At 43.1% G+C, this 22,584-nt stretch overlaps 1 protein-coding gene across 4 annotated transcripts; it reads right to left on the bottom strand.

Moving 5' to 3' along the window:
- Nucleotides 1-68: 68 nt before the first annotated feature.
- RB195_022593 (uncharacterized protein) lies at nucleotides 69-22,554 on the bottom strand (the record flags this gene model as incomplete). Of its 4 annotated transcripts, XM_064209768.1 has the most annotated exons (10): nucleotides 69-88; nucleotides 161-230; nucleotides 15,635-15,876; nucleotides 17,179-17,333; nucleotides 20,263-20,321; nucleotides 20,437-20,787; nucleotides 20,974-21,510; nucleotides 21,582-21,813; nucleotides 21,855-22,195; nucleotides 22,252-22,554. In XM_064209768.1, the coding sequence occupies 10 exons, from the start codon at nucleotides 22,552-22,554 to the stop codon at nucleotides 69-71; spliced, it is 2,310 nt and encodes a 769-aa protein (XP_064065646.1). The 4 variants fall into 4 exon arrangements, with proteins under 4 accessions (XP_064065646.1, XP_064065649.1, XP_064065648.1 ...); XM_064209767.1 differs by lacking the exons at nucleotides 20,263-20,321; nucleotides 20,437-20,787; nucleotides 20,974-21,510; ... (1 more) ...; nucleotides 21,855-22,195; nucleotides 22,252-22,554 and having other exon boundaries at nucleotides 69-230; nucleotides 17,179-17,314; XM_064209766.1 differs by lacking the exons at nucleotides 69-88; nucleotides 161-230; nucleotides 15,635-15,876; ... (2 more) ...; nucleotides 21,855-22,195; nucleotides 22,252-22,554 and having other exon boundaries at nucleotides 20,211-20,321; nucleotides 21,582-21,692.
- Nucleotides 22,555-22,584: the final 30 nt, after the last annotated feature.

The raw sequence follows: 22,584 nt of genomic DNA, 5'->3' as shown, positions 1-22,584 counted from the left end.
GTTCAGTTGGATTATTTCTTACTATGCCGGAAAATCGTTCAGTAGCGGTTTTTCAGATATAGCGGAGCTCAACGAGGAATTTCCCAATCTGATGAAATAAAAAGATCACTGACGCTTAAACCAGTAGAAGGAAGGTTGTAAAGATCGGTGTCGATTCGACCTTGAGACAGAAGAAAAGTCCCATGGTAACCATCGTTGTTCGAAAATTCAATGTGCGAATCAACCAACATCTGTGAAAATAAATATGTGACGTTAACAATGAAATGTGTCGTAGCCATTTTGTATATCTCCATAACTGTTACATCTATTTATTCATCATCTGCAATACTGAATAGAGAAATAGCAGTACAAAAATTCGCTCAAAAATACACTTTTCATGCAGTCAAAATATGCTGGGAGTATTCTCTCACACCTCCATTTAACTCCATATGCACCTCTCACGATAACGAGACAAAGAAGACAACAAAAGTGAGACGCAACCAAGGCAACGTTTTGGTTCATGAACTAAAACGGAAGAATACGAAACATCACGGGTTTCATCTAGTCGCAAGCGAGTGCGGGGCACAGCTGGATGGTGGCTTCCGGGTGCAGCCAAATGACAACTCTGAAGCGCAACTGCTCATGTAAACTTCTCAAAATCAAAACGGGACGCGGAACAGCGAACCTGAGTTTTTGGTCGGGCCGTGGATTGACTGGAAATCATTTTTAGGAATAACTCTTCTACTGTGTTTAGTTACTAACCTTTCTTCCACATGAAGAAACAAATAGTCATACTATATGTTAACTACTATGTATTCATAACATATATATTATGTTCACTGCTGTTCACTTGTCGCTAAGAAATCAAAAAGCCCTTATTATAGCATGGAATTTCCTCTAGCCCCGTCCATCTTTAGCATTCCGCAACCGCGCTGCTTCGAGAACAATCGCTTCTAAAATCTCGGCTTTATTTGGGCAGGGTTTGCCAAGCAACATAGAAAAAGCCATTTCAAAAGTATTGTTTCGCGCGAAATTTGTCTAATGGTTGCTCTTGATTGGTTCCCACTAAAATGATTATCTTCTCTTACAGAAGGAATCATCTCCAGTGTTTTCGTCAGGATTTTCTTGATATATAAACGATTCCGAAAGATTGACCGATATGCTAACTGTCATTATGTTTTGATTTCGTTTTAGTTCTCGTCATTTTCGTTAGCCCCGTCGTTTGCTATAGTGACTCTTTCTTTAGGATTTTAGCTTGTAGAGACTGCATTTCTGCACCTTACTTTTGTGCAGAACTTTCATTTCTGCACTTTTTTTGTGTTTCTTCTGCATCATTAGCATTCTTGGTGACCGTGGTCTTGTTAGATTCCGTTTCAGTTGGTATAATCTTTAATTTTGTTCTAGGACATACAATACTCCGCATGAATATTGAAAAACCGACGGTGAGTGACGGTGCGGCACCGTCGGCCACCGTCGCTTGCTCATAACTGCTCACAAAATGGAAACATCAGGACAACTTATACATCATTAGATTCCTCTCTTTGAGATCTATACAAACCGACATATTGTTGAGAAAGGAGCAAAATGACGCCAAATATGCGCCAAAAAGCAATAATTGGGACCTAACATAGCCTAAGGTTATAGTTGAAAAAGTGTTCAGAGACTCAAACCTTCACATTTGGTCAGAACAGCAAGAAATTGTTGTAGGCAAGTACTTGAAATTGTTGATTTGTTATTTTTTAGTCATTTGTGCGTCATTTTTAGTCATTTTAATTGTTGTATAAAATAGCGGTTCGTCCTTACTTTGAACGTTTCTTGCAAGGAAAGAATTTGTCAAAACAGCCTATAAAACCGCGGTTGAGCACAACTATTCCTGAATTTTGCGAGAGTTGTATTGTATACAGACAGACGAACCCCGCTCGTACGCTATGGTATCGCAAGGTTTGAAAATCTCACTTTTCGTCTTTTTCCTTTCATTTCATCTCTACTTTGCACCTCCGTTAATCACCAGAACAGAGTTCAAATAGAAAGAACCTAAGCAGAACGCTTAAAACAGATAATGTACATTAGTTTGTAAGGTTTGTTTTTCTCTGAATAGATTTTCTCGATCTATTATAACACCTTCTTTTCATAACATTCCATAGAAAGGAAGAGTATGAAGCTCACTATTAAATTTTATGCAATTATTTCAATACTGTGTTCCTTGATTTACAAAAAATTGAGTTCGCCACAGCATTTTTAGTTGAATGATATCGTTTCCAAAGCTATTCGAGATTTTTTTTTCTATCTGACTCCGCGGCCCGGCTATTTTCGCACCTCAACCAAGGCTGGCCTATTTCACCATTGGCAACTACAATGTTGGAAAGGCAACATTTATATTGACGTCGCATATTTTTGTTTGGAAAAAGTTCTGAATTAATCTCCTGCAGATATTACGTAATGAAATCAAGGACTAAGATTAATCGAATTCTAGTGAAGATGAGATTATTAATATTGTCACCTGATCTGACCGCTCCAGTTCAGCTGTAATACGATAAGATTTGAACTATCTTATCCTTTGTTTTATATATGTAGTTCGAACAATGACTACTATCTTTTTATATAATTCACTGTTGTTGTTATTTCAAAATTGACTTTAACTACACGCCTTGTGCCATATTCCCAATAAGCCTGAAGGAAGTGCCTGAAGGATTCGTTGCCGCCTGGATTAGAATTACTGCAGTGAAGTAAAAAACTTATAGCTGCACAAAGAAAATGAGCATACCAATATTATGAGTGAATTTAATTACAGTTTACGGCCAAAGACGCATAGATTGTGTAGATGTCAGTTTTAGAAAATCGTCAATAATTTCGTGAAATAATCATTTCGAGAATTGGTTTAGACAAGCCTAGAAAAAGCCTCTAAGAAACATGTCTTGCTCAACAAAATGTGTCAATTAGTACGCAGCTACAAATTCAACATGCCCAGATTCAAGGAACAGTCGACCATGGACAGGGTCTGAATTAGTATTTCAAACGACATTCCAGTTTTGTTCTTTTTTTTTGTTTTTGAAATTTAGATGAGAAGCAAATATTTAAAAAATGGATGCCTGAGAATTCTGAAGTCTGTACTCTGAAAGAGTAAATCTTCGCCGTATATCTCGAGAGTCAAAAAGTTCTACATCAAATCCCCCAGATGCAAATTTTCTCCTTTCTAAGTAGTCTGATTTTCCTAAAACCTAGATAGGTAAAATTCGAAGAATGACTAAAGTTTCCAATTGTTCCCATTTAAATTTAAAAAAGAGGTCCCACAGTATATTAATCAAAACATTTTGCACAACAAACTTCTTTAACAAAACACGTCCATTTTTATCACACAAATTGAGCATTTTTGTGGTGAAAACTATTAGAGACTTTAAAGAATAATGAATTATTAACCATTAAGTTCAAGGTTTTAAGATGAAGTTCTAGGTTTTTAACTTCTCTGAAAGAGAAAACTAGGAGAAATCCTTCTTCGTCAGTTTTGTTCCAAAAATGCTTCTAGATTTTAGCTTAAAGGTATTTCTGCCCATTTTTCCCTTGTGAAGGTTCATGATTAGTATCACATCGGTAGAAAAAAAAACTATACTCATGCAGTATTACAGGAGAAACATAGCGACGAAACTCAATCCCAACAAGTTGAAATATATAAAAGTATGTCCTAGAACAAAATTAAAGATTATACCAACTGAAACGGAATCTAACAAGACCACGATCACCAAGAATGCTAATGATGCACAAGTACACAAAAAAAGTGGTGCAGAAATGCAGTCTCTACAAACTAAAATCCTAAAGAAAGAGTCACTATATCAAACGACGGGGCTAACGAAAATGACGAGAACTAAAACGAAATCAAAATAACATAATGACAGTTAGCATACCGGTCAATCTTTCGGAATCGTTTATATATCAAGAAAAGCCTGACGAAAACACTGGAGATAATTCCTTCTGTAAGAGAAGATAATCATTTTAGTGGGAACCAATCAAGAGCAACCATTAGACAAATTTCGCGCGAAACAATACTTTTAAAATGGCTTTTTCTATGTTGCTCGGCAAACCCTGCCCAAATAAAGCCGAGATTTTAGAGGAAAAAAAAAAGATATAAAAGTAAGAAATATTGGCTACGTTTTCGTGAGGCCGTGTGTACAGACTCGAGTACCTGAGTGGAACATGGAATTCTGGCAACAAACGTCCATCTCGTAATGTTGAAGTTTCGGTCGCTGTCAATTCAGCTACAACAAGCCGCTCTGTCCAGATTGCTACGATATCAGCATGCGCCGTTTGCTGCATCGCAGGAAATACGCATCGGATGCCGCCCCATCACAGTATCGATAACCACACCATCATTGCGACGATGCTAAGGAGAGGTTACATAGGTTGCTATATAATAGTCCTGACCTCCCATGAAGTTAGGTCAGGAGCGGTCAGGAGCGGTTTTCACGGGTACCTCTTGTCCCGCACCCTTCACCAAGTTGTTGGAGTCATCCTCACAACTATTACATAGCATCCTACTTTCCTCTCCTTAGCATCGTCGCAATGATAGTGTGGTTATCGATACTGTGACGGGGCGGCATCCGATGCGTATTTCCTGCGATGCAGCAAACGGGGAATGCTGATATCGCGGTGCGGGACAAGAGGTACCCGTGAGAACCGGCTAACCGCTCCTGACCCCCCCCCCCCCCCTCCTTCAGCACCGCGCGCATCCGCGTAATCACGGCTGCCCCTCCATCAGCTGGACATCCTCCGCGACCGCCTGAGATCATCTAGACCCCGCCCCTTATTGCTCTCTAATCAACACCGCGTGCGACGAGGCAGTGCATAGTGCGAATTTTGAAAGCTGGAGTGAAAAACGAATTGCCGAAGCTAATCCTGATGCACGGATATAGTGAACTAAGAGCATATTATTGGGAATAAAAGAGAAGAAGTAGATCCTTCTATCCAATATAACTTACATAAGTAAAAATTATCTCAAAAAGATGCTCCATGGAAAAGAATAACATGCAGATATTTTCACACATCTCATAATTTAACACATTTCATGCCCTAAGTCTTCGATATATAAACTAGCAGTGCATAAGTATGTGTTTGTCACGATGCCATTCAACGAATTCGTTTTCAACTTTCAACTGCGGCAGCTATAATAAAAGCAACTTTATGCGCTTGTTACATTGTATACATTCTTTAAACTCCTTTCTACATTTTACCTCTTCAAAATTTTACATAAATATAATGTTTGTATAGAGCGCATGTCAAATTTTTCAATACTTGCTTGTACGTTTTATACAGTTTCATATAATAGAACTTTGTGTGGTTCTTCAAAAATCTTTCAACAGCGTTTTATCGCTTCATTTCTACCTATTCTCTGCATAAAACCAATATGACAGCTTAGGTGAATTAGTGGCGAACAGAGACCTGTGTATCTTCGAGATATTCCCTTAGGTACAGTGTATGTCTGCTAGACATTATTCGCGCCTCGTTAATCGTTGGATGCCAGTTTTAGCCAGCTAGATAAGCAAAAGGAAATCCTTAGAAAGCGAAAAAAAGTAAAGAAGATAGCATAACACCGATCAGTGGAACTTTTTGAAACATCTCTTGCATTCCCAGAGAAGAATGAGTGTTTTCCACCTAACAAGTCGAAACAGGATAATTTCATTTTCACTCGCATTTCTAAATGGCATATCACTTATACAAACCTCTTTCATTCTTTCCTTCTTTTATATTAACTTACAAGCACACTTTATGCAGACCTTCGAACAACATCTAATACCAGGTACTTTCCTTTCCGTTCGATTTTAAAAGCGCATCATAAGAGCTGTGGGCGAGACGAAAAAAATCGTCGTAAGAGCGGTAGACGCGACGAAATGGGAGGGGAGGGTGGCGTGGACGGGGCGTCTTGAGGACGTAGCACAACAGGAGCAATCAGGCTACTGTAGCGATTATGACGGTATCAGGAGACGCACGGTGCAATTAACGACGCACATTAGCCTCCTGGATACGCGACGGCACATCATACGGGTACCTCTTGACCGTTCCCCCCAGGTGAAGTTTGGATCAACTTTGAAAATGCTTCTCTGCACGACGGCGGGATCGCAGAGGACTCAAACTCTGGATAGTAAGTATGATTCTCCTACGAAAAACACTGAAGATTATAACAGACGTTTATAATGGATGACTCAATATGTTGGTGTCCAAGATACTAAACCTGCAGGGTGCAATTGGTGGAAATGACGCGAATGCAAATATGAACAGCAATCCCATGAGAGTAGAAGATGATATTATCCATCGCCGTAAGCAAATGTCGGAAAACGGAAACCGTTTGGCATATCTTTACAAGCAGATAGTTCCCATCACTGCTTCCACATATAAAGGGAGTCATCTGCGCCATCAGCGTACGTCAGTTGACAACCTTAGAGCCAGAAGAGCAGCGCAAGCAGAAGATGCAACCTTTAAACTGCAACTCGACTATGTTCTAGCAATAAAGCACCGCATAGTTTTCCTCATCTTAACGGTACGGTACCAGAAAACGAGTCAGTGAGATCCACATTAACCGAAGCTCGTCTTGGCAGGTCTGAAAGACGATGAATGCAGAAAGAGGTTCCGTCAACGGATGTTGGTCAATATTGGATTACAGACCGAGAAGAGAGTGAATGACGGCTACCCCTTCAATAAATGTATTCACTACGGTGCCAAAGAAACTCCCAATTTTAACGAAGGGAAAGAAGTTTGCCTTTGCATCTGCGGAGACCAAGTTATCGTAGTCGTTATTATTTCGTATGTGTCAACCGTACTACTGGTTACATTACCCAAATGGAGAGTCTGAAAAGTTGCATCAGGTGAAACGTGATGGTGAGGGCGAATGGACGTCAAGAACGAAGGGCTTTGAAAAGGCGTGGGAGGACACGAACTCGAGGAAAGCTATACTATACTATATACTATACTCTGTTAAAGCAGAATAGTGGCAAGATGAAGAGATGTTCGCATGTCCTACCGACGGAGACGCTGTTAGTGAGGCGACCTTGCCAATCTAGAGGATACACTTCAACACCTTGCTGAATCGAAAGAAAAAGATTGTTCAATCGTCGTCCAACGACTAATATAGACTGCCGTCAGCGAAAAACCACTGAAAGAATCAAAGTGTTTGCTCCGTATTCAGGAAATCAGAAGTCAAGAACCCGCGGAAACCTATGCTTTACTAAAACAGTATAGCGACAAAATAATGTTCTCCAGTCCTCAACGCTGCCAATGGAGTGGCAGTCGGTGAAGCAACCCTACCAATTTGGAGAGCTCAGTTCAAGACTTTGCTAAACCGGCAAGCACCACTGGCTCATGAACTCGACCGCGTTCATGGACCGACACATACAACGTGGAACCACCGACCAAGTCGGAGGTTCTTCTTTGTATACGAAAGATGAAGAATGAGAAATCTGGCGGAGACGACTTGAGAACCGGAGAAATGTTGAAATCTGAATCTCTTGAGATTCGTGTAAAGACAAAGATCATTCGTCCAACACGGATCCAGAAAAGGATACCTAACACGCGGAAACGCGCTACAACAATTCCACTCCACAATAAGTTATTTATTACCCGCTAATTACCGAAGAATATCACTGCTGCGTGTAGCGTGCAAGTGGATCACCCTGAATTGGTTTATCAAACATCGCAAAGGAACCATACGCGATGAACAAACCGACTTCTGCAATGGTCGATCAACATCCAGATGTTCATTGTCAGGAGAGGTTCGATGCGTGGTAGCGATACTCGAAGCCTATGCAGTTAGCTTCGACTTCGAAGCCGCTTTCAACTCTCCTCATCGAGGCCGCGTTCTCAACGCGCTTCGCGCCGATGAATTTCCAGGAAAGATCATGCGCTTAATTAACGACATGAACAGAAGAATAACCGCTGCAGTTTGAAGACTAACCAGATACTTCACCAGCCAGAGTGGAAACTGGAGAGAGACAAGAGGCTGTAGCGGGCTCTTTTTGTTCAACGTTGTCGTCGATGACATCATGCGAAGAACAATTGAGCAGTAAACCGTTGACGTTGTTTTAGCACCATCTTCACGTCCCTTACTTGATATGATCTCGAGTACCTCGACGATGAGTAATATTCGCTTCGAGTTGAAACTTGTTCTGAACCATGTATCGAAATTAGCTGCGGTCTAAAGACTGCGACTCCATCGTGACAAATGGAAGCTAAATTGAGCCTAGTCGAGAACTTCAACGGGAATCAGATAGAACGGACTATTGAAGTCGTGGATTAGTTCTGTTATTTGGACTGTATGCTGGAATCGGATGATTAACACGAAAGAGATACTCAGCAAAGATGCGCTGAAGCTAATTTGGCATTCAAACTCCAAAACTCAACACTGCATGACCAGTCGCCTGTGGTTGCCCCCATCGCTCAAGAAGTCAAGCTGCAACACGACTTATCCGCTATTCGCACTACCATAATGTACAGACCAGAGACTTGAGTAGCACCGTCAACAGTGATGGAGAGGCTTAATTGGGAAGAAAGTTGTGACTGTTAGGCTACTTTTGATGAGTGGTATGCCACAATGAAGAATTTTACGCAGTGGATATAGTGTTCCAGCCGATCACACATGGAAAATATAAGCATCTTGCCCGGTCCTCTGAAGTAGTCACAAAACACTATCTTCGATTCTTTAGTCAAGTTATGAGACCGTCCGATCCCTTTTCCAAGATGTTCTACTCCCAGACTCGAACTGGAAACGGCCCTTGGACGTAAAAGACAATTTTCGACAAATGCGGCAAAAGAAGACCTGAGGACACTTGGTGTTGATACGCAGTTCAACAGAGATGTAACGTTTCGCAGATTATGCGAGAGCTCTAGGTGAAGATCAAATAGGAGAGGCAAGGATATGTTCGAGGGTGACACAACCCGAAAAGGATGCAGAATGCCGCCTTTCCAAGTCTTTAAAAATTGGTCGTGAAAGACAGAAAATTTCGTGGACATTTGGCATATATCTCGATAAAGAGTGTTATCGAAATGGCAGGAATTTCAAGAAGAGTGCGAGGATTCGAACTGAACTGTAAGGATTCGAACATTTAAAAGAACCCTGCAGGGTGCGTATCATTAGGAACCCACACCTGCGACAATTTGTCTTCAGAGAATCTCCATATCTTAGAGCAGGCATATCTTAGAGTTACAAGTCCAATGGATGCTCATCACTATACTGACGGTACGACTGTGTTTTGGAGCATCCATTTGTCGTGTATGAAGATATATCAAGCGATTGCTCGCCAAATGGCAGAAACAGAAGATAATGGAAAGAACAAAACGTGACAACTGAAGGTTAAATTACGACTACTTAGATCATGTATTCGTAATTAGCAAACTGTAAGATGTGGCAAGTTGTTTTTGCCCCAAAATTCATCTATGGCTTATACTCATTTTTACAGACACCCCTTGGAATATTTGAATGGAACTTTCAACGCAAATGCAAGAGCTGAAGGGGGACACTCTCACCTTTGGCGGTGATTAATTCCTTTCGCGAGGCAAACAGATAACATCGTTCACTCTGTTCTCTTAACCAAATGATCAATGTTTGCCTTGCATTGCATTGGTGCGATGCAAGGCAAACACTGATCATTTCCTTAAAGGCATCACTCCACGAATCTGGAGTGGTACGGATTTCCAGTGGAGTATTCGTATACGGGGTCGTAGATTATGGGGAGGGGGTGATTCCGTCCATTTCTTCCTAACTGCTGTGAAAAACGGCCCGGAAGATACGGCTTCTTTCGTTTTGGCGCACCATTTTGTACAAGAGGTTCGATTGGAGTGCGCCAGTCTTCTGCGGTGCCGCATCTTCCGGGCCATTTTTTACGACAATTAGCAAGAAATGGACGGAATCACTCTCCGTAGTCTCCCACCCCGTATACGAATACTCCACCTGAAATCTGCACCACCTCAGATTCGTGGGGTGATGCCTTTAATACTCTTGTTCTTAAGTAGTATAAAAATTAACTCTTGGAAACACTGAGTCATGGAGAAATGCAAGCATCTGAAGAAGAACCTCAAATAGATGCATACTAAACTAAGTTTAAGGATGAATAAATTGAAATCTGAAAGATGTACAGTAGCGGCAAAAATCAATTGATAAACGATTATTTAATGTTTTCTCTCCTGAAAATCGAAAATTGTAACGTCCCCAAACTTGCACCAGATCACCACGGAGAGGGAGGTGATTCCGTCCATTTCTTGCTAATTGCCGTAAAAAACGGCCCGGAAAATGCGGCGCCGCACAAGACTGGCGCGCTCCAATCGAACCTCTTGTACAAAATGGTGCGCCAAAACGAATGAAGCCGTATCTTCCGGGCCGTTTTTTACGGCAACTAGGAAGAAATGGACGGAATCACCCTCCTCCCCATAATCTACGACCCCGTATACGAATACTCCACCTGAAATCTGCACCACCTCAGATTCGTGGGGTGATGCCTTTAAGAGAACAATTAGCGACGTAGTGTAACCTAAAGAGCTGGCTCTACTTACCAGCATCCATCAAAAATCACGGGATATTGTTTTCGAAAATACTAGGATATAGTTCACGAGTTACAAAACGGGTATCGGAAAATCAGACATTTATTTGAATTTACTGATGAAACTCTCGCTTGAATCTCTAAGTTTTCAACGAAAAACTTCACAAACATTTTTTTAAAGGGTTCACCTTTTACTCACATTTTGAGTGGAAATTTCTCTTGTTGCTAGTGAAAAATTTGGGATCACTTTGCATCATAAAAATTCTTCTCAAACGGGAATGAGGATAATCAACATCGTGTAAGTTCAACAATTTTTCTGCACCCCAAGTGATCTCTATGTGAAGCTTACGAATGGTGTTGGCAGTTTTGAAACAGGTGAATAAATATGGAACGGAAAAAGTGGTCCTGGTCGTATGGATAGAAAATAAGTGCCTTAGACATTCTGCATTTCCGAGCTCTAGAAAGAGAAAGATAGCTTTTGGATAGATATGTAAACTTCCTGGGGACGATATCTAGACAAGGCTCGCTCCTTCAATCCTAGTGGACAAGCACACAACTTGATACGTCATGTAATATTAAGTAGTAGTTTTTTTTTTTCTAAATGCCGTACTACTATATGTATATCGTAATTTGTAGATATTCTCCTTATTGCTCTATTTGACTCAGTAATTTCGACAATGAATTCTTCTTTTCAAATTTCCATGTAGTTGTGTAGTGGGGCCACGTATACAAGTCTGATTGCTACCTGCTCGTGGTGGCCCTGCTATAACTAAACCGAGCTATGTAACCCGCACTGTTTTATGGCGAAAGATTCCCATACATTGGAAAGGGTGTTTTCGTCCTGCACATCGCCAAAACCTGAAAGGTCATGACCTTCGGCGATGTGGAATGTCAACTGCCTGAAAGGAGCACGGAAGCTTTGGCAACAACCATCCGTTCCGTCACGCTGAACTGCCGAACACTGTCGAGGGAACTCCAACCAACCGCCGTATGTAGCCTTTTGCGATATTTCTCCGTGCCGTTTGCTGCACTGTAGGAAACATGCATGAGGGATCATCAGCATCGAAATTACACCATATACTGCGGCGATGCTGATGAGAAGAAAGTAGGTGGCTGCGCTATAGCTGTGAGGAACGATTACAACAACCTGGTGAAGGAATTTGGCTCAACATCGTCTAGATGCGCCTTTCTACGACTGCGGGATCGCAGAAGACGTAAACTCTGGATCGTAAGTGCCCACGCACCTACGGAAACCGCTGAAACCAACAGTAAGGACGCCTTCCATAATGAAATCAATGTTGATGTTTGAAATACCCAGCCAACAGGTGGTCATTGTCGGAATCGACGCAAATGCGAAGATGGGACTCCAACAACAATCCGATGTGTTAGGAAAATGGTATAATCCAGCGGAGCGCACGTCGGACAACGGTGGTTGTCTGGTTGACTTACGTGAATAGACGGACCTCTTCATCGCATCCACGTTTAAGAAATCATCGACGCCATCAGCTCACGTGGCAGGGTTCAACCTTTTAACGCCTGAAAAGCAGCGCAAGCGTGAGATGAGGACTCTCAAACTTCAGCTCGGCTACGTTCTCACGAGGAATATCCCACAGGGAATATCCCCATATCCGAAAATCCAGAGCTGTTTGGGACGTCGCGTTCGACTCTGACCACCGTCCAGTTCTTCTCACCTTCAAGATACGGTTCCACAAGAGAAACCGAGAAGTTCCTCCTCGACTGAAAATTGAAATGGCAGGTCTGAAAGACGATGAATGCAGAAGAAAATTCTGCCAACGTGTGTCTATTCATGCTGAAGTACGGACCAGAAAGAAACTTAGCGATGCGGATTCCTTCACAAAGTGCATGCAGGATGCTGCAAGGGAAACGCTCCTGGTTCTATTGCCGCGGAAGAAGTTTGCCTTTGTACCTGCGGAAACAAAGTCCACGTACAATTCTGTATGTGTCGCACGCAGCGCTGGTGACTTCAACGAGGGAAAGCGTCTTAGAAGGAAGCTGCGTCGTCAACTGCAACAAGACCGTGATAACGAGTGGACGTCAAGAGCGATGGAGTTTGAGAAGGCGTGGGAGGACAGGAATCCGCGGTAAGCCTACGCTCTACTAAAACAGTATAGCGCAAAATGAAAAGATGTTCTCCAGTCCTCAACACTGCCGCTGAAAAGGCTGTCGATGAAGCAACCCTTCCAATTTGGAGGAATCACTTCAGGACCTTGCTGAACCGGCAAACGCCACCAGCTCCTGAACCCGAGCACGTTCATAGGCCGACATACGCGGTGAACGAGGAACCATGGACCGAGTCAGAGGTTCTGGACTGTATGCAAAAAAAGAGGAAAATCTGGTGGAGACAACGGGATTAGAGCAAAAATGCTGAAATATCTTCCAGCGTCTAAGATTCATCAAATGACAAAGATCATCCGTTTAATATGGATAGACGAAAGGATAGCCGACTCGTGGAGACACGCTGTCGTAATTTCCCTCCACAAGAAGTTATTTGTCACGGACCCTCGGAATTATCGAGGAATCCCCTCGCTGCAAGTTACGTACAACGTTTTGGAGAGGATTATCCTGGACCGAATTATTAAGCATCCCGAAGAAACAACGCGCCACGAGCAAGCTGGCTTTTGTCCTGGCCGATCATTAGTTGACCAGGTGCTAATCGTCAAGAGAGTGATTGAAATCTGGCAGCGGTACTCGATGCCAATGCAATTAGTCTATCTAGACTTCGAAGCCGTCTTCTCAACGCGCTCCGGGCTGATGGAGTACCAGAAAACTTCCTTCGTCTGCTTGATGACATGAATCAACTAACAACTGCTGCAGTTCGAACACCAGCCGGATTTACAACACCATTTGAGGTGGTAGGGGACAGCGGCAGGACCCTTCCTATTCATCTTCGTTATCGGCGACATCATACGAAAAACAGTCGATCAGTATCCTGCCGATATCGTCTTAGCACCATCAGGGTGCCTCTTGACTGATCTCGAGTACTCCGACGATGTTGTTATATTCGCGGAAAGCAGTACGAAACTTCAACATGTTGTCAACCTTGTATCGGAGGCGGCTGCAACTATAGACTACGTCTACGCCCTGATAAATGCAAGCAAATATGGATCTCTTCGAGACCTCAAACGGAAATCACGGTGGACGGACAACCAATTTAACTCGTCGATGAGTTCTGTTACCTGGGTTGTATGCTGAAGAACAACGGCAGCTACGAGAAAGATATTCAGCAAAGATGCGCTAAGGCCATTTCCGCTTTCAATTCCTTACCGAAATGCCTGTGCTCGACCCCCATCACCAACGAAGTCAAGCTGCGAGTCTACCTTTCCGCAATTCGCTCCATCATGATGTACGGATCGGAGACTTGAGCAGCACCATCTCGGTGATGGAGAGGCCTGATTCCGACGGAAAGGAAGCTTCTTAGACGGCTGCTTGACTACTTCTGGCTTAGTGTAAGCTAAAATGAAGATCTTTAATAAATCGGTGTGCTGTACCGACGGATAATACGTGGAAGATATCAACATCCTGCATCGCCATCGAATGTGGCTACAGAAAATCGTCTTCGCTTCTTTGGTCATATATTAAGGAAACCGGCAGATTGCATTATTCAACGAATTCAGAGGAGTTTGTTGGGTTCAAGCTGGAAGAGGCCATCTGGCCGAAAACGGGAGTTCTGAACTGAGGTGGTGAAAGAGGACCTGAGGACACTCAGCGTGGATAGGCAGTTCAGGCCAGACGTAAGGTTTCGCAGGATAGGAAAGAGCGACGAATGAATCGATTCCGTTCAACTTCTCGCAGAAGATCGAGAAAGTTGTGAAAAGCTATGTTCAAGAACGACACACCTCGGCGAAGAAGCGGGTAATCGCGTCAGGCGATGACATCAACCAGCCGATTAAGTAAGTAAGTCAATTGTGTAGTTCTCTGCGTCTATATAGCAAGGAGAGCATCTAAGACGATAGCGCATCTCCATAAAGGACTGGAACGTAGCTTCGTCGAGACATGTTAGTGTCTCTTCCAACATATCCATTGGATACATGTCTCGCAGATATTCGCGGATAACCTCCTTCGCCAAATTTCATGTGTCAGTGCATAGAAAGTGGGATAAGCGGAGTTAAATCATCATAATGAGTTCGGGATGTGCCTGCTCTGCTCTACGAACAGCCTACTCTACAGGGACAGACTCGGCTAAGCCTAATTGGCAGCGGGTTTCTAACGATTGATAAAACAAATCTACCAATGGGATGGATTTTCTTCCGGAATGTGAGCTTAGTGTGGAGTTTTGTCCGTGAATTTGACCACAAGGTCCCATATAAATTCTAATATACGGGAGAAAGAATTGTGTACATCTCATAAATTACCAGAGCTAGCTCTAAGGAACGTTAGATGATCCGAACCACAAGGTACTGCATCAAAAAAGGCTTTATTTGATGGAATAAAAATCTACTGAGCAGCGAAGCGACAGTTTCGTCAACAGTGTAATGGTTAACATAGATCACACCTTCTAACAAGCCTTTCGTACATGCAGACCTGTTCTCTTCGAAATCTCAGACGAAGTCTGACAAGAAAAACAGTGGATGGTTGTGTCAGTCTCTATGCGAAAATGATGAACTTGGCTTCATTCAAGGATGACAGGCTTGCTCACGTTAAGAATGTTTCTGAAGTGCATAAAAATACGCTCAAACGACATAAAACCATGTAATTTACACCATCATTTGCAAAATATTTCCAGTCCGTTTCACCTTTAGTCAAAAGAGCCCAGGGCCAAGATAATGACAGCTCCTACGATTTTCATGGATTATGACAGTGCGGATTACATGAAAGATTATTCATAACACAACAAAGTTAAAAATAGTGGCAAGATTAGAAAACGACTGTGGAAGACTGGGTGTACAAATTTTGAGCTAAGTGAACGAATTTACAGTTCTAATGTTTACTAGTATATGTCAAAACATGAGGAATTATAATGTGAAAGTTTGCTGGAAAGTAAAAATTAAGAACTGATACACTGACTCGATCTTACATATCTCAAAGCACTCGCCTTTATTTTAAGCTAATATCACAACATCTCGCCTGTAACTAAAAATTCAACATTGTTTCAACATTGGAACAAAATAAAAAGGACATACCTTCAAGGGGCTACCTGTTCCATTGCTATGGAACAATATTTTGTCTGGTGTGATCAAGTCAGATAAAGAATCTTGTCGAAGCTGAGTTTTTGGTAAAACAATATCGCCCACAGGTTTCTTCTCGCTAATAGTTGGCGGCTTTATTTCGTTTCCACTCACAACGGTAAAACAAGGATCTGGCTGAAGCAGTGACAGTTCTTTCGACGGAGTAGAGGAACCACAGCCATCGTCAAACTGATCTCCTGAAAAGAGAGACGACTACAGAACTTTCTTGAAACACCGAACAGGATTGTATATATGCTTCCAGAAGAACGAAAGACGTGCTTTCTGAGGCGCTACTCGTTTGCAGCAGAACGTCCGCCTGGTTGTTTTCAAAATGCCTATGGAAACTATTTCGTGACGTACGTGCTAGCGCGCAGGAGATGCAATGAATCTCCCCAAAGTAGGAGCAAACCAATCGCTTCCTTGTTTACTGCACAAGTACATTTATATAACTTTGCGTAGTATCTCATTTTACTCGTTTCAGCCGCTGAGGTAAATTTACGAGTGATCTTAATCTTCACATGTACTAGGTTGGCTGCTTTTACACTTTGCAAAACATTTGAAAGCTAGGACATACCTTTTTTCCTGAGAGCACAAGTAAAAACTAGGCGGTTCTAGAAGCTTCTTAGCCAAAGACATTATAGGAACGCTGCGTCTCAGTTGTAGTGAATTGTAATGCAAATGGACCGACGTCATCTTGAGTGGTTGCGAGAGGTCACGCTATAGTCTGCAACTGGTCCCACTCCCTCGACGAAGGAAATTCCGCTTTTCTACGACTTGCCACACACGGGACATCTGTGCACAGCACTTTCGGAGAATGTTGCGGTGGGAACTGCTACCCGACAACCAGAAAATCGACGCCAAAGTCTAAGCACAGCAGCTCTAACAGTTTACGAGTGCTGCGTGTCGCTTCGGCCACTCATCCCCCAACTTGAGGCGTAGGTTGGAAAACAGTCCCCATCCACCGTGTTCCCCAAGCCTCCCATTCCCTGAAGCAAAGACTATTTCAATCCTTTCACTGACCTCAATTTCGTTGTTGAGTTGTTCTTTTTGTCTCATTCCCCACAGCTCCTAGTCCCAGGAATTCGTAACCCTATGGAACCGAAAATATGGAACACTGTGATAGACACGCATGCTGAATATATCGACGGTTTATCATCAATGTGTGTTAAAGAAACTATGAAACTGTAATGGATATGCTTGTGCTTGCAGCAAACCTAATAGCAATAGCTAATATTATCTTGTTTTTAAAAGATAAAGTGTCTGGCAGTAATCAATCAATCAGTGGGTTGCGCCAACGTGATGGATCATTTCAAAGTCGTTTGACGTTTATGGACGTCGACGTGTTTCTCTGTTAAGCAACAAGTGTGCAACATTTTTTAAGTACACAGCAGAAAACTAGCCGACTAATATATTTCGTGAAATAGGGGACAATTGGTGTATATATTATTCTAGAAGTAAGCAGTGCGTTCGTAGGCTGCGTCTGATTGCTACCTACTCACTTTGGCTCTGCTTGTTTTGAACACAATCAAGCCTCCGAGTGTACGCTCCGGGAACGGAGAAGTTATATGCCTTGCACAGTTCTGCGGTGTGAGCTTCCCAAACGATGTTATTGTCTAGCAAGCCACCAAATCCCATAACCAAATAGGTCAAATGTCTTGAAGGGCATGTAAAATTTGGCGACGACTAACCGTTTCGTCACGTTGAAGTGTCTGACAATGTCGGTTGAATTATAATAAGATTCTCGTCCAGATTACCTCTGCGTGTCGCTCGCTTCACTACAGCTTAAACACACATGAGGGAGCTCCTTATCAGCACCAAAGAATACGCTACTTACTGCACTGAGGCTAATGAAAAATAGGTAAGAAAGTGCGCGAAAACTACGAGGCATCATTACGAAAACTTAGAAGGATTTGGATCAACGTCGTTTATGCTTGCAAACGCTGAAGACTACAACAAAAACGATCTCAATATGAACTCAGTAAATTGGTATCCAAGTTACCGAGCCACCATTGCTTCCGTGTTCAAGAGGAACCGCCGACGACATCAGCTCATGTGGTACTAGCCAGATCACTAAACGTCTGGAGGAGAGCGGAAGTTAGTAACATTCAAGATTCATCTCGACTGTGTTCTGACGAAGAATGTTCCTCAATAATGTGCTCGAAATCTAGAGCTATTTGAGATCCCGCACACCACTCTAACTATCGTCCAGACGAAAAGTGCAAAACGAAACTCCTTCGTTTATTTTTTCAGGTTGAGTGCAAAAAAAGCTCTCCTACGCAAACTACTCTATAAACTCTATCCAGGAGAAGTAAAAAGGACTCCCTTGGTTTTAATGTCGAAGAGAAGTTGGTTTTCTGCATTTGAAAGAACAAGAACCAGGTTCTACACGCCTTCGCTACTGGTCCTTAAGAAAGACGCTGCGTGGTCAAATGATCGTGGAATCTAATGGACGGCAAGATCGAAGAAGTTTGAAAAAAAGCAGAGGAGTTTTGAACTAAGGGAAAGTCTATGCTTCACTAGAACAGTTTAGCAGCTAGAAGTCCGGTCTTCAACACTGCCAAAGAGGTGTCGGTAAGGCAAACGTACAAATCTGGAGAGGATATATGCACACCTTTGGCTGAATTTCACCAGTAAATCTCGGAGAGTCTCGTTAACTGAAAGTCAATAAGAACTGAAAGGAAGAAGTTCACGGTTCAATATGGATCGGGAAAAGCATACCTGACCCGTGACGACACGCTATCATTATTCCCTCTTCAAGAAGTTGTCCGTCTAGGTTTCCTAGGAACTACCGATGAATCCTACTGTTGTGTTAAGTACAGGATTTAGGAGTCGATCATCCTGGACAGGTTTATGAAATACTGCGAAGCAACAATCCGCAACGAGTAAGCCGTATTATGTGATGGCTGCTTCTCAACGCGCTTCGCGCCGATGGAATGCCACGAAGCGTCGTTCGCCTAAATAACATGAATCGACGAACAACTGTACGATTCGAACAACAACTAGATGTACTTTAGTTCTTGAAGTTGTAAATGAAGTAAAACATAGTACAGTGGCGTGTTCAACTTGAAATCCATGACACCGTGCGACAGTTGGCCGCTGTCCGTCGATATTGTATTAGCACCACCTAGACGTAATTGATCGAGATCTAGAGAATGTCGACGACGTTGCTGTACTTGTATAAAGCAGTACGCAACTGCATCGTGTACTCAAGCTTGCATCAAAGCCTTTTGCAACGTATGCATTATGCATCAAACCTCATTAGTGCAAAGCTCCCCTAAGAGTTCACAACCGGATTTGAGGCTCTACCAATTGGTGACTATTAATACTTTCTGATCAGCGTCTCCTGAAGTCGATATTCACAAAAATCATAAACCACAAGTGCGCACCACAATTCCGGCTGTGAACACGGCTTAAGCAGTTGCGGGCCGCCTAAGATCATGTCGATCTTCAGTTGAGGTTGATCTCCTCGACTTCTGTGGAACTATAACATCAAGCTGAGAAGGACTGGGCAGTGGTGAACACGATCTCCCATACAGCTCTGGATTTTCGGATACCCGACAAAGGGAATTTCATTGTGAAATCGCAGTCGAGCTGAAGTCTTCTGGCATAAAGGGATTTTCTCTTGCCAATTGAGCTGATGACGCTGATGATTCTTCTCAAATGTGGAAGCAATAATAAGACTCATCTACTCAATCAGACGGCTATCGTTGTCTGACGCTTGTTTAGTAGGATAATAGCATTTTCCAAGTATGTCGGACTGTTGTTCGAAACCTGTCTTCGCGCTCGCATCAATTCCGACGACAACCATCTGCTAGGTGCGTATTTTGAACATCAGCGCACTGAGTTCATAAAAAAAAGTCCTTGTACCACGGTCAAGTGTGTGATGGGATTTTCCCATCGGGAGTTGTAAAGAGAGGTGGTTGGAAGGAAACGAGATCGTAAGGGAGTGAGCGATGGGTAGTAGTGAATGAAGGATAGCATCATAACCAGGACAAATATTACGTAGCGTGTTAGATAATTACTTAATTAATCAGTTTAATTAATTAATCAATTTACTTAATTACTATTTATCAATTTAGTCAGTATTAGATACATTACAAAATATTGTAATGAATAATGTTAAATAATTACATAAATTACAAAATATTACAGCTAGTTTCAGGCGTAGGACAGTATGGAAGCCCCAACATTTTGTTTTGAAAATGTATAACGTGCTAACAATGTAATAATGGGACGACGCAAGTTCGTCACCCCGCTGAGTCAAATTTTTGCGAAAGAGTTAGAAACTTGAAGCCTAAGCTAAAAGATGAAGAATTCCAGTTATACGTAGTTCTCACCACTTTAAAAGTTCTAAAAGTAAAATAATTTGTTGGAATTTAATGACCAAAAAAGCTTAGATTCTATGCACTACTTAGGTCTGAGAGATCGCGAATAACTTCGTGATAAGAAGACCTAGAGGAATACTTTGGGTGGCTTTTTATAGAGCGTTTGCATCACAAAACATTCACATAGCTATTGAAAGGTTAGATTTTCAATGAACCTCGGTATAATTAGACATCGCATTGATTTTTAATGAGCTGTACCCAAGATTGTAAAATAATTTTATTGGCAAACGTTTTGGCAAAATCGCTTTCATCAGAGCCTGAAATGAGCGATTCAATTCACAATTTAAACGACCAAGTCTGTCCAGAACTAAGCAGATAAATTCCATGACTGCTTTTTCAATCATCAATTTAGCGACTACATTGAATGCTCACCTTGGATCGGATACGAACCGCATAGACCGCTGACGGATCGATCACGAGAACGAATGATACGATTGTATCATTCGGATAAAAAGAACCATCCGAGATAGGGTGCAAATTCCCGCGTTCACCTTGATCACCTTGACTCCCGTTGATCTTCGAACTGGTCGAGCGGGAACCAGTGATTCTTCCATTTGTCCCGATCGCGTGCCAGAGTAGCCCAGTGGTTCCTCCTTTCGCGTGGGACACGACGAGCATCATATTTTTCTTTGAAGGACTTCGTGAAGAAATTGACCATCGGGTCGGCGGTCCTCCTGCAGTGCGCTTAATATCGCGGGGAACCCAGTCGCTCACGGCTCTGGTCTAACGGTTATCATTAAAGAGCATCACGTGTCCGGCCCACCTTATTTTACTTTCCTTGGTAAACGCAGCGGCGTCTCTAATCTTCGATCGCTGACGTAGGAGAGAACTTCAAATCCCGGTCCTCACTTGCGCGAAACGGGATACTCTTAGCATCACTCTCTCAATTGCGCGTTCAATGACGCTCACCGCGTTTTCTTCCTGCTTGCGAAATGCCCAGGTTTCCGAAGCATAGGTCAAAGCAGGAAGTACGGTGGTGTTGAAGAGGTGAGCACGGAGCCGTGTGTTCCTGGTCTTCTTCACTACATCCTCGATGCTCTTGTACGCTCCCCGAGCCGCTCGTCTCCTCCTGCCCAGCTCGGAGGTCAGGTCGTTCATCATGTTCAGTTCCCGACCCAGATAAACGTAGCTGGTGCATTCGGATATGTTCGTTCCGTTGAGCGTGAATGGGGCATCCGAGACCCATCCGTTCCGCATGAACATCGTCTTTTGTAGATTCAGCTGAAGACCGATGCATCCACATGTTTCGTCGAATTCGGTCAGCATTCGTTCCGCTTGGCTGATGCTAGGTGTTATCAGTACGATGTCGTCAGCAAAGCGCAAATGGTGTAGCTGCCGACCATCAACCTTCACTCCCATGTCGCCCCATTCCAACTTTCGCACTGCGTTCTCGAGGGTGGCTGTGAATATTTTGGGTGAAATTGTATCACCCTGTCGGAGCCCCCTCTTCACGTCAATGATGATATTCTTGTAGAATGGCGGAAGTTCGTGAAGTTACTGTACAACTCTTGAAGTACCTTTATGTACTGAGTAGGGACGCCTTGGTTGTCCAAGGCTTCCACGATCGCTTCCGTCTCAACTGAGTCGAAGGCCTTCTTCAAGTCGATGAAGGTGAGACAGAGCGGCATCTTGTACTCTCGTGATACCTCGATGAGTTTCGAAACAGTGTGAATGTGGTCAATCGTGCTGAATCCTTTTCGAAACCCTGCTTGCTCGCATGGCTGTCCTTCATCCAAGACTTTTTCAATCCTATAAGGATTACTCTTGTAAAGAGCTTGTAGATGACGGACAGTAGGCAGACTGGACGATAGTTGCCGATGTCATGTGGATCTCCCTTTTTATACAACAACACGGTCTTGCTGGTCTTCCACTGTTTAGGAACCTTGCATTCCGACAGATAACGTGTAAAGAGCCTCGCCAGGGTGTTGATGAGTACTGGCGGAAGGCTCTTCAGGTGTTCTGGTCTTATTCTGTCGGGACCGGGTGCCGTACGATTTCTTACCGACATGATAGCATGTCGTATTTCGGACGAGAGAACCTCTGGAATGACTTGTCCATCTTCCCTCAGATGATGAGGAGGCAAGTGGACATGGCTGTCGAAGAGATCAGAGTAGAAGTTGTAGATGATTTTCTCCATCCCCCTTCTCGATGCAATGGCTGTTCCCTTTGGGTTCCGGAGTCACTCACCCTCATCTTGCGACTGGCGAAGTCTCGACGGGCATAGCGGATGCTTTTCCCCGCCTCTGCAGCTTCAGCCAGCACTTCTGCTCTTCTCTCTTTAAGGTCTTCCTTCATCGCCTCTCTGCAAAGCCTTGCGAGCTCGGACGTGAGTTCTTGGTTCCCTGCGGCTCGTGCTGCTCCACGCTGACGTATCAGCTCAAGAGTTTTAAGAGACAGGCGTCTCTTGGTGGTTTTAAAACTCTCAGCCTTCCTCGCGCAGTCGTGAAGGTGTTCAACAAGCCGGTCATATTCCTCGTCGATGTTGTCCATTGCGGAATCTTCCCAAAAGCCGGCTAGCGT

The sequence above is a fragment of the Necator americanus genome, chromosome X, assembly GCF_031761385.1.
Source record: "Necator americanus strain Aroian chromosome X, whole genome shotgun sequence".
In the NCBI taxonomy this organism is placed as follows: Eukaryota; Metazoa; Nematoda; class Chromadorea; order Rhabditida; family Ancylostomatidae; genus Necator; species Necator americanus.
This window is presented reverse-complemented; position numbering and strand designations above follow the sequence as displayed.